General features: G+C 38.2%; 1 protein-coding gene across 1 annotated transcript; it reads left to right on the top strand.

Annotated features, from left to right (window-relative positions):
* Nucleotides 1-715: 715 nt before the first annotated feature.
* LOC121429006 lies at nt 716-13,462 on the top strand. Its single transcript, XM_041625902.1, has 11 exons — nt 716-991; nt 2,172-2,310; nt 5,766-5,922; nt 6,642-8,164; nt 8,484-8,645; nt 9,392-9,556; nt 10,014-10,154; nt 10,785-10,909; nt 11,319-11,558; nt 12,104-12,212; nt 13,169-13,462. Exons 1-11 carry the CDS (start codon nt 939-941, stop codon nt 13,460-13,462), a joined length of 3,108 nt encoding a protein of 1,035 aa, XP_041481836.1. The 5' UTR covers nt 716-938.
* The last annotated feature ends 1,794 nt before the right edge of the window (nt 13,463-15,256 follow it).

The following is a 15,256-nucleotide window of genomic DNA, read 5'->3' on the forward strand; positions in this document are numbered from 1 at the left end:
CAATGAGCGATACGTCAAGAAAGGGACACAGAGATGCATGTACATCGAGAGCGATGAAAAACATGAATAATTATAAAGGGATAGATTCGAAAAGAGAGGGTTATTAAGAAACATGGCGCTTTGAAGGTATCTTAAGGGGGATATATTTTTGTTTCTTAAATTAATTCTTTGTTTATCGTAAAGTAACAACCATTGAACCTTTACAGGGGCGTTAACCCGCACCCTGCTCTTTCTTATGGCGCCTTCTTACGACATCCGATTAATGTAAACAGTAGGGGAGACCGGGGTTAGTTGGAACATGGGGTAAGTTGAAACACTGTAATTTCTTTAATGCCTGTAAAATAGATTTATGCAATACTGCCCTCAATTTATTTCTATTAATAATACAACAGTGTGGAATTATTATTGCAATAAATCGAGGGCAGTATTGCATAAATCAATTTTACAGGCGTTAAAGAAAATTACAATGTTTCAACTTACCCCATGTTCCAACTAACCTCGGTCTCCCCTACCAACGTGGAGACACCAACACATAACTATCAAGAACCCTTTACTACTCATTGAAAATATTAATCACCTTTATATCAAGGATACCAAGAAATACCCACTTATCATGCTTATACATTACTGTTTGGGTTCAATATTCAAAGTTCATCGTAATCAATTATTAATACATCGAAAGTTATAATTATGACATCCATGCAGCAACATACGAAAATCGCACGCACGTCATTCGCATGCTGATTGTCATGACCCATTCTAATCATCGTGTTATTACATTAAAATTCGTTCAAGGAGTTGTATTCTTATTCTGACGTCGGCAATCCGCATCATCAACTCCAGTCCATGGTAGCAAAATGGCAAATTTGGAACTGAATCTTTTACTAATCTCTTAAACGAATTTCCCTCATCAGTTGTAATTTCTTTGAGAAAACAAAATGGCGGCTCGTTATCCCGATGGAGTCGAGGGTTTAGAAGCAGAATCAAATAGGTATGTATGAGCTTCTCCTTTTCCTTTCTTTGGTTTTGATGGTGACCGGTCAGTATTCACTATTTTGCCACATATTTTAAAGAAAGAATTTAATACGTGTAAAAGCTGTCTCATAATTTTGAGTTATTTTTCTTTTCTTTCTTTGTCTTTTTTCTTACCTCAATTTTATCATTTCCCCATTTTCTTTTAAACATTTTCTTTTTTTCTTGACATTTTGAACGACAACAGTTTGATTAGCCTATTTGACAAGGCCTCCTAACTTTGCTGTATTTTTCGTCACGTAGTGACCGAAACCGCACACATTCGTAATTCCGAAGCTTCGATATTCCGATGGTTCGAATATTCCTAAGGTTCGTTATTCCGAAGGTTCGTATTTCCAAAGGTTTGTAATTCCGAAGGATCGTTAGTCCGAAAACGAAATGAGGTTCGTAATTCCGAAGGTTCGAATTAGTCCGAAAACGCAGTGAGGTTCGTAATTGCGATGGTTCGTTAATCCGAAAAAAGAAATGAGGTTCGTAATTCCGAAGGTTCGTAAGACCGAAAACTAAATGATTAACTAACCTTATTTCGTTTTCGGACTAACAATCCTTCGGAACAACGAACCTTATTTCGTTTTCAGATTGACGAACCTTCGGAACATCGAACCTTATTTCGTTTTCGGATTATCAAACCTTCGGAATAACGCCACAAATGTTCAGATTAACGAACCCTTTTACGTTTTAGGATTAACGAATATCGAGGTATAGGCAATTTATGTGTTTCGGAATTACGAACCTTCGGAATAAAGAACCTTTGGAATTATGAACCTTCGGAATTACGAAGTGTAACCGACTGAAACATGGCATGGGCGTCATTCCAAACTTGAGCGAAAGGAGGGGGGGACAACACCTCGTCGGCTTTCCAGTTACTTTGGAATTATACCTGAATATATTATAACAGAGGCAGATCAAGCTTTCACCAATGGGGGGGGAGGGTGGCGGAAAATATTTACATCCAAATGTTCCCTGATCGACCCCTTGCCCCCCTCTAGTATCGACGCTTCTGATTATCAAGTTGTGAAAAGATAATGTTCTCCGAACTATGCTATTATTAGAACCAACATGATTTAAGGGTGCATGGACTTTCCTCCTTTGCTCAAGAATGTTTGCTTTTTGTTTCAATATTATTATTATTATTACAGTCAAGTTGATGGTGCAACTGTTGGACTCAGTGATAAGGAAATCCTCAACATCGCAGAATCTATCTCTGATGAGATGAATATTCGTCGCCTCGGTATTGAACTTGGGTTCAAGTGGGCCAAAGTAGACCAATTCCTAAAGGTAATGACAATGATTAATAAATATTCAAGGTTTGTTAAAGGGTAACTTAACAAACAGTAAAGTACAATAAAGAAAAGGCATCTTCATGAGTTACAAAGAGCAAAGTATCAACTACAAGAGCTGTTCATGCAGGTGGGGGGATATTAAAGGTCAAGTCCACCTCAGAAAAATGTTGATTTGAATCAATAGAGAAAAATCAGACAAGCACAATGCTGAAAATTTCATCAAAATCAGATGTAAAATAAGGAAGTTATGACATTTCAAAGTTTCACTTATTTTTCGCAAAATAGTGTTATGAACGAGCCAGTTACATCCAAATGAGAGAGTTGATGACGTCACTCACTCACTATTTCTTTTGTTTTTATTTGTTTGAATTATACAATATTTCAATTTTTACAAATTTGATGATTAGGACCTCCTTGCCTGAAGCACAAAATGTTAAAATAATGAAATTCCATGTGTTCAGGGAGGAATGAAACTTCATTTCACATGACAATGACGAGAAAATAAAAATATATCATATTTCATATAATAAAATACAAAATAAATAGTGAGTGAGTGATGGAATCAGTTCCCCCATTTGCATACCGACCGAGATGTGCATATCACTGTTTTGTGAAATAAAGCGAAACTTTAAAATGTCATAACTTTCTTATTTTACATCCGACTTTGATGAAATTTTCAGTGTTATGCCTGTTGAATTTTTCTCTTTTTATTCAAATCAAGTTTTTGTTGGGGTGGACTTGTCCTTTAAAGGGGTTATTACATGCCACCATTGTGACTCCAAGGAAGACCCTAAGGAAGAACAGCAGTATTTTGCAAATACAGCTGAATTGGGTGATCCTCCGTTATTGTACGTATCTCTCTTGTATATTGTATATTTTTTTTAATCTGATTACGGAAATAAAAGAAACAAACAAACAAACTCAAGGGGTGGACGCGAATGGTTATTTAGTCCCAAGTCCCCTAAAAGTTTTGAATAACAGAACGTGTTATGAAAGGTATACATGATGTGTAATTCACGAAGACCGATAATGTTTGCTCATAAGAACCTTTGGAATAATCAATAGAATGACAGAATATTAGGCGAAAAGTAATAAAGTCACAAATGGAACATACGAGGGGCTGCGTTACAGGGGGCAGGAGCGACTGCCCCTCCTATAAGTAGTGAAAAGGGGGAGGGAGAAAGGGGGAGAGAGAAATGTCAGAGATGTGTAACTCTTATACCTCTACAGTGCGTCCCCCCAAAAAAACTATACACTTTTGAAATGGCTGCCAAATAAAAAATGTAGCACTTTGGGGAAAAAGACTTACATATATGGAAAGCCAATACAGTCAACTTTCAAATGACACCAAAAAGTTGGAAAGCTATTCATGCTTGAGCGAGCACTGCCCACTGAAACAAAGGGTATGAAAATTAGGTTGGGCTAGAATTAGCCTACCAATTTGTTAGGTTTTGAGAGGCAAATCCTTTCGAACTTGTAAAGTTAATGGCCGTGTGATAAATTAATGACAATTCATGACTAGTTTTGATAAACTTTAGCAATTTTTTAAATTATTAAATTGAACTTTAATGCACGAGTGAACATAAATTACACTTTTGGGGCAGCATTTCGACTTTATCATTTGGATCTCTTTTTGGGCAGCATTTCAACATTATCATGTGGATCTCAGTAATGTGTTCATGGGAGTCGGGAGAATAGGGGACGAGATAGGACTTAAGTGGGAGAAGTAGGTTGATGGAATAAGGGTTAACAGAACATTCAGCCCTCGCCCCCTCCCTCTTTCCGGCCTCCCTTCCTGTTGAGAGACCGATGGCTATTGTCATGTACGCGTTAAGTCCAGAGCAGAATATTCATTTAATGATTAATTCTGAATTGGGGCATCAACTTTTTCCTATCAACAATTTATCAGTAAAACAACCCATTCAATGTGCAATGTGATCACTCAAACACTCAGTTTTTTCAATAAATTCCTTATTTATCACCATAATCATTGAATTTCTTGGTAATCATTCAATACAAAAAATGACCATCAGCCACCAGCCACTTGGCAGTTAAGTTTTGAATAGGCTACAATTCAGGAAGTGAGACAGAGAGAGAGAGAGGGGGGGGGGGCTGGGAAATGGAGGTGGAGAGGGGAGGGTACATAATTATGACTTTTAATTTGTAACCGGGCATAAAGAAGAGGAATGCCCTTTTAACCAAATCTTAGCATATATAGCATATATCTTGCTTGTAACAGGTACCATCACATTACTCTGACTCTCACGAACACACTTCTGAGGTCCACAAGATGAATATGCTACACTAAAATTACAATTTCTGTTCACTGTTGCATTACATTTCAATTTAGTAACGCATGAAATTTGCCTAAGAAACCATAACTTTGCTCACTCATAAATAGCATAACACACTTAGCTTTGTAAGTTCCAAAGGACTAACCTTTCCAAAAAACTGTAAGGCTAATTCCTTCCCAGCCTAGCCAAGCTTAGTGTCTCAGGAGGAGAGAAGTGGGGGGGGGGGGGGGGAGGGGGTAGAGATGGAGGGAGGGGTTGCTAAATGTTCTGTTGACCTTTATCCCATCAACGTACTTCACCTACCAAAGTCATATTACCCCCTCTTCTCCTGACTGTCATGAACACATTGTTGAGATCCACATGATGAAGACAAAATGCTGCACTAAAAATTGCAATTCATGATCACTCATGCATTAAATTTCAATTTAATATCGCATTCAATTATCACAAACAACAAACTGATCACATCTGATCTTTAATTCACCAAATAACCATCAACTTTGCAAGTACCAAATAAAAAAACCTGAAAGAAATTGGAAGGCTAATTCCGGCCCACTCTAATTTTCATACCCTTTGTTTCAGTGGGCAGTGCTCGCTCAAGCATGAATAGTTTTCTAACTTTTTGGTGTCATTTGAAAGTTGACTTTATTGACTTTCCATATCTATAAGTCTTTTCCCCCAAAGTGCTACATTCTTTAGTTGGCAGCCATTTCAAAAGTGTAGTTTTTTGTATAATTCAGTTGAGAAAGAATTATGACATCATGTACCATTACGTCTTCTCCCCCCCCCCCCCCTTCCCGGCGTTCCCATAGCAACTAGACCACTTTATGTGAAGTGGTTCTGAAAACCAGAAGATGGGGATGAGGAGAGTAGCGAAGCGATCTTCTAATCTGGTTTCGATAACTGGTTTAAGGGAAACTAGTTCGAGAAAGTCTATTTGGGAACGGGGTTGTACTCTTAGTGGTGCGTGGTTGAAAAAAATAATGCATATTCAACAAAAATATTTATGAAATATGCCCTTGTTGTAGCCCTATCGCACGAAATGACATGAGGAACACCGGAATGATTCTGTTCCACCGTGAAGTAGACCCAAAAAACCCCACACAGAACAAGTTGTGTTTTTATCATTCTTGTCCTTTGCCCTTTTTCTTTGAAGACGAATAGGAGTGGTGGAGACGTTACGTCCAAGGGAACTCAGAATATGCTCAGTAGCTGGAGAAACAATACTAGGGCAGCAGAACAGCGAACCAAAATGAGAAAAGCGTTGGTTGAGGCGGAGTTGACTGCTGTGGCGGAGAAGTATCTGCTCCTAGGTAAGATTTACCGAGGTGCACAAACAAAACTTAGAAAAAAATCAAAGAACAGAGTAGGGCGGCGTTAAGTAAGCGTAACAAGAAAGAAAGTTCTGAGTGTAAAACTCTAAATATTCCTGTTATTCGACTGAGAAAAAAAAATACGTCAAGTTCAGGTCGTCTTACTATACCCCCCATTAAACTATCCTGGTGCCGCCCGAGAAAGTCACAGAACGTGACAAATTAGACAGATATAGGGATATCAAAGTTATTATACAGTATTTAAACTGTTTGACTGCAGCTTCCATTCACAAAATAATTCTGCATCGGTCTTTCGAATTTTCAGATTCGGGGACATCAAAAACACAATATCATCATCATGAATTACATTGACTCGCTTGGCGGCAAGCGATAATGGTTGTCGAAAAATGACATTGTCGCAAATAATGAAACGTTTGATACTATCCATAGTGTATTGCTTCGGGTATACAAATGGGCTGAATTTTTCAATATATACATATAGTGAAGACATAAGACGGAAATGAACTAAGAATACTTAATTCATACCATCACATAATTATTGTAATGACAAAGCTAAGATTATCGTTCTTTCAAATTAATTTATGACTTTCTTTGAAAAGTATATTACTAGTACTATCGCATACATTTATGACCTTGATAGTGGAAAACGATTTTATTGTGGTACTTTCGTTCACAAAATCTTTATCTCATTCTATCAGATCCCGAACCGTCATCAGCGATGACTGCTCAAGAGGTGAAACAATGCCAACAGGACCTTATTCAGTACTATCTTGAAGACGCTTGCAAGATTAAGACGTCTCCACTCGATCCAGACAACTACGTGGAGCTTGACCAGATATTCATAAATCTTATGATGGAAAAGAAACAAAATCAACCAGGAACAGCAACAAAGGAGCCAGTGGCGTACGATGACATCATGAGGCTTCCATCCAAGAGGGTAATGATTGTAGGAGAAGCTGGAGTTGGAAAAACAACCATATGTGCAAAGATGGCTCACGACTGGGCAAGGGGGCAGCACTTCAAGAACATCAAGCTCTTGTTGTTTATTCTCCTCTGCGAAGTGACGGATCAGAAGACCCTTGGGGAAATTGTCAAGGATCGACTTTCTGATAGCAATGACGTGAAAGAAAAGCAGATTGATGAGTACGCCCGAACCAATCCAGAGAAAGTCCTCATTCTCATGGACGGATTGGATGAATTCAACGGCAAGGCCAAGATCATCACGGAGATCCTCGAGGCGACCAAACTCAAATCCTGCCAGGTTATCGTCACAGCCCGCCCTTGCGAAGTCGAGAAGATAAGCACCAAGGACAGACTGAGCAAAATCTATACACGCATCCACGTTGAAGGGTTCAGCAAGGCTCAAATCCAGAACTACGTTAGAAAGTTCTTCGACAAGAATGACCCTAAGGCTGGCGAGAGTCTCCTACACTTCATACAAGAGAAGGGCGGCGTTATCTCTGAGACCATAGCATCCTATCCAATATACTGTACACTGCTTTGCCATTTGTGGAATGACGAAAAGCGACGAGATGCAATCAGGAAGTTTCAGACCTTCTTTCAGATCTTCGATGAAATGGTGTATCAGCTGAAAGAACACCACTCATCAAAGACCATAGGTGATGGAGAAGATCTTGACTTCACAAAGGTTGACGCTTGTTTCGAGGTTCTCGGGAAAATAGCCTTCACGGGACTTGTAGACAAGCAGATGATCTTTGACAAAGGGAGCTTCAAGACCGGCGATCTAACCTTGGCATACGAAGTGGGAATACTCAGTACAAAGGGTAAGAGGCTAGCACCACGAGCTATGAGGAGGAAGACGGGTAAACGATTTGTCGAAGAAGTCTTCTTCCCACACAAACTCCTGCAGGAGTTCATGGCAAGCATTCATCTCTCCTCGTGCCATAAAGAAAGTCCTGATAAATTCAAGAAGATGCTGAAGAAGAACATGCTGGACAATTATATGGAGTTCAGGTATGTCTTCTACTTCACTGCCGCACAGGGGTCAGAGATTGGACGAGATACTCTGAAGCTACTTAGGAGGGGAAGAGTTCATGAAGACTTCATTGTCGACACCGCCTTCGAGTGTCAAGACAAGGAAATGACCCAACCGTTCATCGAGAAGCTCCTTGTCAGAGATCCAGCAGTACAGCTGACGGATTACATGAAACCCCACACGGTCACCGCGTACCTCTACGCTATGGACACGTTCGATGATTTGGTAGGTTTCATTACTTCATAAATAATACAAAATTATATCCCTTCCGCCTCCACTCGAATTAAAAAACAGGCAGATATAATTGATCAGTCATTAGCTGTCACGAAACAAGACTGCATAGGAACAATACGGAACACGCCTCTGCACCCTCTTATTAAAATGTGCACTTCTGAGACTGGTACCTAAAGTTATTGATCGTGTTTTGTACATATTTTATAGAAATCTTCAAAACTCGAGTCTCCTTTCAGTCGTCTTGTTATCAATAATGTTTTACGGGAAATGCTTGACCAATCGTCTTATCACTTCCCTGATATCTTCATAGGGGAAGTTGACCTACAAGAAGACACGACTAAGTAAGACAGCCTCACACCAAGCCGCTGAAACGACATTCAAGGCAACGAATATCCACGAGCTCAATCTCAGCGAAGCAAACTTTCAGGAAGACTTCTACGTGGTCATGGCCGACATGTCCGCATCTTCGCAGGTACAGAGATAATTTTCATATGCATTGGGCTATGTTACAGTCACACTAACGAATCCGACTCCAAATCCGATACAGGAAACCTTTGCGCGGTCTGGAGTGGTTTCGCCGGTGTGACTTAATCACCATGGTGCTTTGATTATGATTTTGTGCCAGCTAGAGTCATACTGGGGAAAACGATGTCAGGAGATACGTTAATGCAATGGTCGTTTTGTAAATGGTGGGATATCATATTATGCGAACTTACTGGTTAACCAAACAAAGCTTTTCTGAAAAGGTGTGGAAAAGCTGTTTGAATATGTATAATCAAGATGAGAATTTTCTTTGCCCATGCGCTACTCGTGCCACTCGACGCCAATTAAGTTTTAGGCACCAATTTCGGTTGAAAAAGCCATAACACATATTTTCAGTTTCTGGGGTTAAGAGACATCACTAAACCCAGAAGGTCCAGGTAAGGAATAAATCACCGACACTGGGCCCTTCTGAGGTTGAGAGTCATCACTAAACATTCGCCTCCGCAGGCGTCTACCGAGGCGAGTGATAAACAGTGACATGGATGTGTGAAGGCCGACTTCGCAAATGGTCTCAAAGATCCGCTGCTAGAACGTTTGGAGAATCGAGGGGACATGGGGGACATTATGCGACTTGTCAGTCGGAGCAATTAGGATATGACACGTTTCTGTTCGTCCTTTGGTCTTAAATTGGTGTTCATGGAATAATGTTCATTTTATTTCTCCTTCTCTTAATAGATTCAAAAGATTACTCATCGGGATAGTAAATTGAGCAAAGACGACTCGTTGAGGTACGCGATTGGACTCTGCAAGATGCCCTGTTTAACTGAACTAGAACTGATCAGTGTGTACGTGTATCCTTCGTTCTACGGCCCTTTTGCGGACCCAGAGAGCAAATGCCAGGTAGGGCTATTAAGGTTTGAATAATTTTCTCCGTCTTTCAACTCGTAGGAAATTCATTAACAATACGCAGTTTGGGGGGGTGAGACACAGGATAGTTGCCCGTTTACTTTTATGTTCACATTGCCCGCAAAAGGGATACCAGATCATTGGGTTTCAACTAACAAATGTAAAGTCCTCTTATGTATTTCTGGAACATTTTATATACAGCTCCCCATGCAATGAATAAATTCTGCACGTGCGAACATGAACACGATGAAGGAAAGGCGAAATAAAACTGCATGAAATACTTCAATCTTCTTAAAATGTTGAAAGACTTTAATACACAATAGATATCATGCACCAATTGCCTTTTGTTTTGCAGATAGTGAAAACAAAGCTTCCAAAAAAGTAAAACTCAAACGTTTTGGACGGGTAGTTCTTTGATCTAGTCCATTTCTTTATGTTTTTTCCCACACAGATCAAGAAGATGTCATTAAGTCGACAGGCCTTCAACAAAGCTACATTCAGGGCGCTCGTTAAAACGCCCTCTTTGACATCACTCAAATTGGATCGTCTCATGGTCCTATCACGTGAAGATGCCGGAGAATCGGCTACCAAGGTAAGTTGAACTATGTTTATGTTAATTATGCGGTCTTGGGTCTGCCCTTGACCTTGGATGTCTTTCCCTTGGTCTTTGACTCTGAGGTATGAAGTCCTTATCCTTATTGGCGCTTGTTTTGGCCTTTGTATCGGGTAAGGTCCTCAGATGGCTCCGAAAAAGTAAGTTAAATTTCAGAAATAGGATGGTAACATAAAGTCGACAAACCTGACTGTTTTTCTGGAAATAGTTGAAATGTTGTGATACTTGAGCCCGGTCTTTGCCACGAGGAAATTTATTTGCCATTGACCTTACTCTTGGATATCTAGTCCTTGGCCTTCATGGCACTGGCTTCGGAGGTCTGAAATACCTGACCTTGTACTAGAGCAGTCAGTCCGAGACCTTATACTTTGCTTGAGTTTTGTCAATCGGTAAAGCTAAAACTTAATTTTAGTCAGGAAGTAAATGACACAATGAAAAATTGCTTTATTGCTACATGCATGGCAAAGGGCATGGGATCTTTTTTTTTACTCATAACGATACATGTTGTCGGTGATTAAGGGTTTTCCCCCCCTTCCTTTATGAAAGTTAAGATTACGCCGATGACTTTTTTTGTATAATCGAGAATCAAACCATGTGAATATCTTTCAGGCAGCCAAAGGGACTAGTCATGTGACCGAGCTAGAGATCGATGACAAAACTCTACTTGCATCAGGTGCTCTTGGTTTACAGGAGTCGTGCTCACGTGTCACCAAAATCATACTACACTGTTCAGGGTACGGTATATAGTACACCATTACATAAATTTGTAACCTGGTCTAGTGATTCAGACCACTCTTCACTTTCAATCAGAGGATCGTGCAAGGGCACTGATCCTGGTGGCAGGGGGCACAGTGACCCCACTTATTAAAGCACTAAAAAGATGCCCCCTTTTACCCAAGGAAAAAAGACACCTTACAAACGTATTTAACAGCCCATTTCATCTTAGAAGGGACCCGTTCTATATGTTAGCAAGTGCTCTTATGCCAACTGCAAATTCTCGTATCAGATAAGTTACCGCAACCCTTCTTAAACCCGATCTTTTAATGCCCGATCATAACATAGTTTCCTTATCTGGCGCTCTGTTCCGTTCTCAAGTGCATCATTTAATCATTCCTTTCAAAATGTGTTAATTGTCCCCTTTAGTCATGAACTAACAAAGGACGTGATAAAATGTCTCGAGTTCCCTCTCCTCACCAACCTCCATCTCGAGGGTTCGACCACAGAAGATACTATCTTGGAAGAGTCGACATCGATCTGCGGGTCATTAATGGAACGGTGGCCCGCCCTCACAAGTCTCATAGTATCGAAAATCCTCATCGACGACGCACAGGCGGAGAACATCCTAAAGACTGTGAAACGACATCGCTCTCTCAAGAAACTCAAGTGATTATTCTTAATTTGCCCATTTCATAAGTCTCATTTATAGTATTTGCTTATTTACAATAGGCTACATAAAACATGTAAAGCGTACGAATACCATGGATAGACAAGGCAACGTTTGGCGGAATTTCACGTAAATAAACAGCCACCAACTTAGAATATGGGACTATTGACTTGATTGGTAACTGATATCAGTTCAACTGTATATTTGCCGAATTATGACAATAAATGAATTAATGTGACTGAATTTTTTTAGTATCTCGTTGAAAAAAAAGTTAAGGCCTTTTAAACCTGTACACATACGTTGTTGAATTGCATGCAAGTGTCAAGATAATAGCTATCTATCCTATTCATCCTTGACAAAAAATACGTTAATTCTCTTTTGTGATGTCACACCTAGGAAACAACATCATCAACACTAAAATGATACATAGTGTCCTCTATACAAAAGCATTACCGTTCTCATTGATTGGACAATTTAGTCAGATTATTTTTGTCTACTTAGACTTAAAGTTTCTCAGTTTTTATTTTCCTTAATTTTGCCATAGGTTCCACAAGTGTTTCGATGACGATGAATTCATCGATGAACTTTGCGCCGATATTAGAAAGAAAGGTATCATTGAACTTGACATTGAGAACATAAACGATGATGAAATGGTAGGTAGAAATGCATTTTATATATAAATGTTGTAGGTACAAAACTGGAGAAATAAAAAATGAATTCAAACATGAATAGCATTTTGACAAATTTGTAAAAGATGATTTGTTAAAATATTAAATCTGGCATAGTTTTTATTGTTTGTAAACAAAATACGTAGCTTTAGGTCCCCCCATCATTGATTATAGACCTAACAATAATTTGTAAACGAGTCCAAATGAATCAAGGCACTCTTTACTGTTGAATATTCAAATTCAAATTTTAAGATAGATTAAACGGCATAGTGTAAGAGAAAGATTTCCATTGTAAATGTAAGCATTGTTGCTTGTAAACATCAGCAGCCTTACAACAAACATATTCCGAATATGCCGTCAACCGAAGGGTATCATGGCGTATAAATAAATCGTTAAATACCAATGACCAATCAAGATCATCGTTGCATGCGCACTCTGTTTAAAATACTGCCGGGAACCAATCAGTGCGATTCTATCTTAATTGCAATTCATCACAGACCTTTGTGTTACGGATCCCTGATCTCGGATGCAGTTTTTTGCCGCATTTAAAAGTGTTCTTCACTAATATCACTGTGATCAACATCCTTTATTTGCGTTTACATGTAGGTCTCTGTTTTCGCATCTTTAGATCCAATTCCATATAACTCCTTTTATCTGTGCATAAATTTTGAAAAATCTCAAATCACAAGAAAATTCAATCTATATGCACAGTAAAATAATATACAACGCTGTTATGAACCTTACATGTTCAAACAGTTTAATCAAGTGTTTAAATCTTAAGCAACAAAGTTTAATTTTCAATATCTAATCTTCAATAAATTAAACATTATTGTTTAAACGGTTAAACAAATACTGTAAGGTTCATAGGAAACAGCGTTGTATAAAATTTTAAACAGCGTTTTTACTGTGTGGTGACTATTTCATTATCATGATCATTGCAGTTGGACTATGACGAGGAAGAGTACGAATACTCGCGGCGTGAGTCTTTTGATTTAGAAGGCTTCGAAGATTTTGAAGATTCCGAAGAATCCGAAGAGAGCCATGACAGAGACCACGAAGATTTTGAAGATTCCGAAGAGAGCCATGACAGAGACCACGAAGATTTTGAAGATTCCGAAGAGAGCCATGACAGAGCCTTTAATCGCTATGAGGAGAATTATGATGCAATCGAGGAACGAAATGATGACGACGTCGACAGTGGCATCGAATCAATGATGACGACTTCATTTCGATAACTCATCAATAGCATAACAGCATCCTACTAACAATTCCAGGACACTTTCATACAAGTATTTATCACTCATAATTGAATGGTAGCACAATCCCATTTGACTGATCATGATGGCATTCTTTATCGCTCGCAAGGAGATTGATCCTAAATTACCACTTGATATCGATTTAGTGAAGTATTCTACCTCTGTGGGTAATGAGCGAAAAGGTGCCAGATAGCATATCTTGATGTTGGTGTATTAATCCTATGCTTATACCTCTAATGAAAATATATTACATATCGTTGGGATAATGAAACAAATAATGCACAGAGCTGTCAATTGCACATTATCAAAATCCATGCGTTCTTAAAGGTCAAGTCCACCTCAAAAAAAAAATGTTGATTTGAATCAATAGGAAAAAATCAGACAAGCACAATGTTGAAAATTTCATCAAAATCGGATGTAAAATAAGTTATGACAATTTTTGCTTATTTTTAACAAAATAAGCAAAGGAGTCAGTTTCATCCAAATGAGAGAGTCGATGATGTCACTCACTCACTATTTGTTTTGTTTTTTATCGTTTGAATTATACAATATTTCAATTTTTTACGAATTGACGATTAGGACCTCCTTGCCTGAAGCACAAAGTGTTAAAATAATGGAATTCCACGTGTTCAGGGAGGAATGAAACTTCATTTCGCATGACAATGACGAGAAAATAAAAATATTTCATATTTCATATAATAAAATACAAAAGAAATAGTGGGTGATGTCATCAGTTCCTCATTTGCATACCAACCGATAACTGTTTTGTGAAATGAAGCGAAACTTTAAAATGCCATAACTTTCTTGTTTTACATCCGATTTTGATGAAATTTTCAGTGTTATGCTTGTTGAATTTTTCTCTTTTTATTCAAATCAAGTTTTTGTTGGGGTGTTAAATGACAGATACAATTTTTCGAGTTCATAGTCTCTGCATCTAAATATTTTTCGAATTGTATTTTTTTTATCGAAAATTGTTTTTATTTTAATTCCTATGGAATAATGTTCTGTTTCGAGTCTCCTTTTACTCTACATTTAAAGAGTATGTATTATCGATGGGTTAGTACGTGTATGCTTATTCGTTTAATTGTTATAACATATTATTAACGGTGACTGTTAGAGACATCGTTCCCATGACAGTAATCAAATGTGTATGAAAAGTACTTTATTTTATTGATGTAACATTTTACACTAATTCAAATGAATCTGCAATTCGACCTCTTGTCATATTCGTCAATAACTAACCAAATGTAAAACAATAATTGCTAATTACTACGTTTGATACGACGTGAGACAACTGGTTATTTCTTCTACTCACTAATTGCTTCTTTTTGAAATTCTTAATGTAAACTTGAAATTAACCAAATGCAGCACCCTCTTTTGTTAATATCAATATAGTCTTATTATATGCCCTTCAACACTAATATCCAGCTATTACTTGAATTGGAAAGCTATAAACGAAGTATGCATCCTGAAATTCCTGTCGCAAACCATGCTTGATAAAAGAATTCGTTAAAGACCCGACTTGAATAACGAGACACTTTTATGGCAAATAGATTCAGATTTTAGGTCGCAATTTACAAACTATATAGTTCGTGAGGTACTTTCTAAATCTATACGACAGTAAGTTCAGATCTTGAAAATCAGTATGCCTAATATTTAGAGATACCGAAACCTCTAAACACGCTTAAAGTGAGCATGCTGATGTACATTTATATTGGCGAATAAATAAATACCATATCAATGATTTTGAGCACAATTTAATAATAACCTGAT

Source organism: Lytechinus variegatus, chromosome 15 (assembly GCF_018143015.1).
Source record: "Lytechinus variegatus isolate NC3 chromosome 15, Lvar_3.0, whole genome shotgun sequence".
NCBI classification, from domain to species: Eukaryota; Metazoa; Echinodermata; class Echinoidea; order Temnopleuroida; family Toxopneustidae; genus Lytechinus; species Lytechinus variegatus.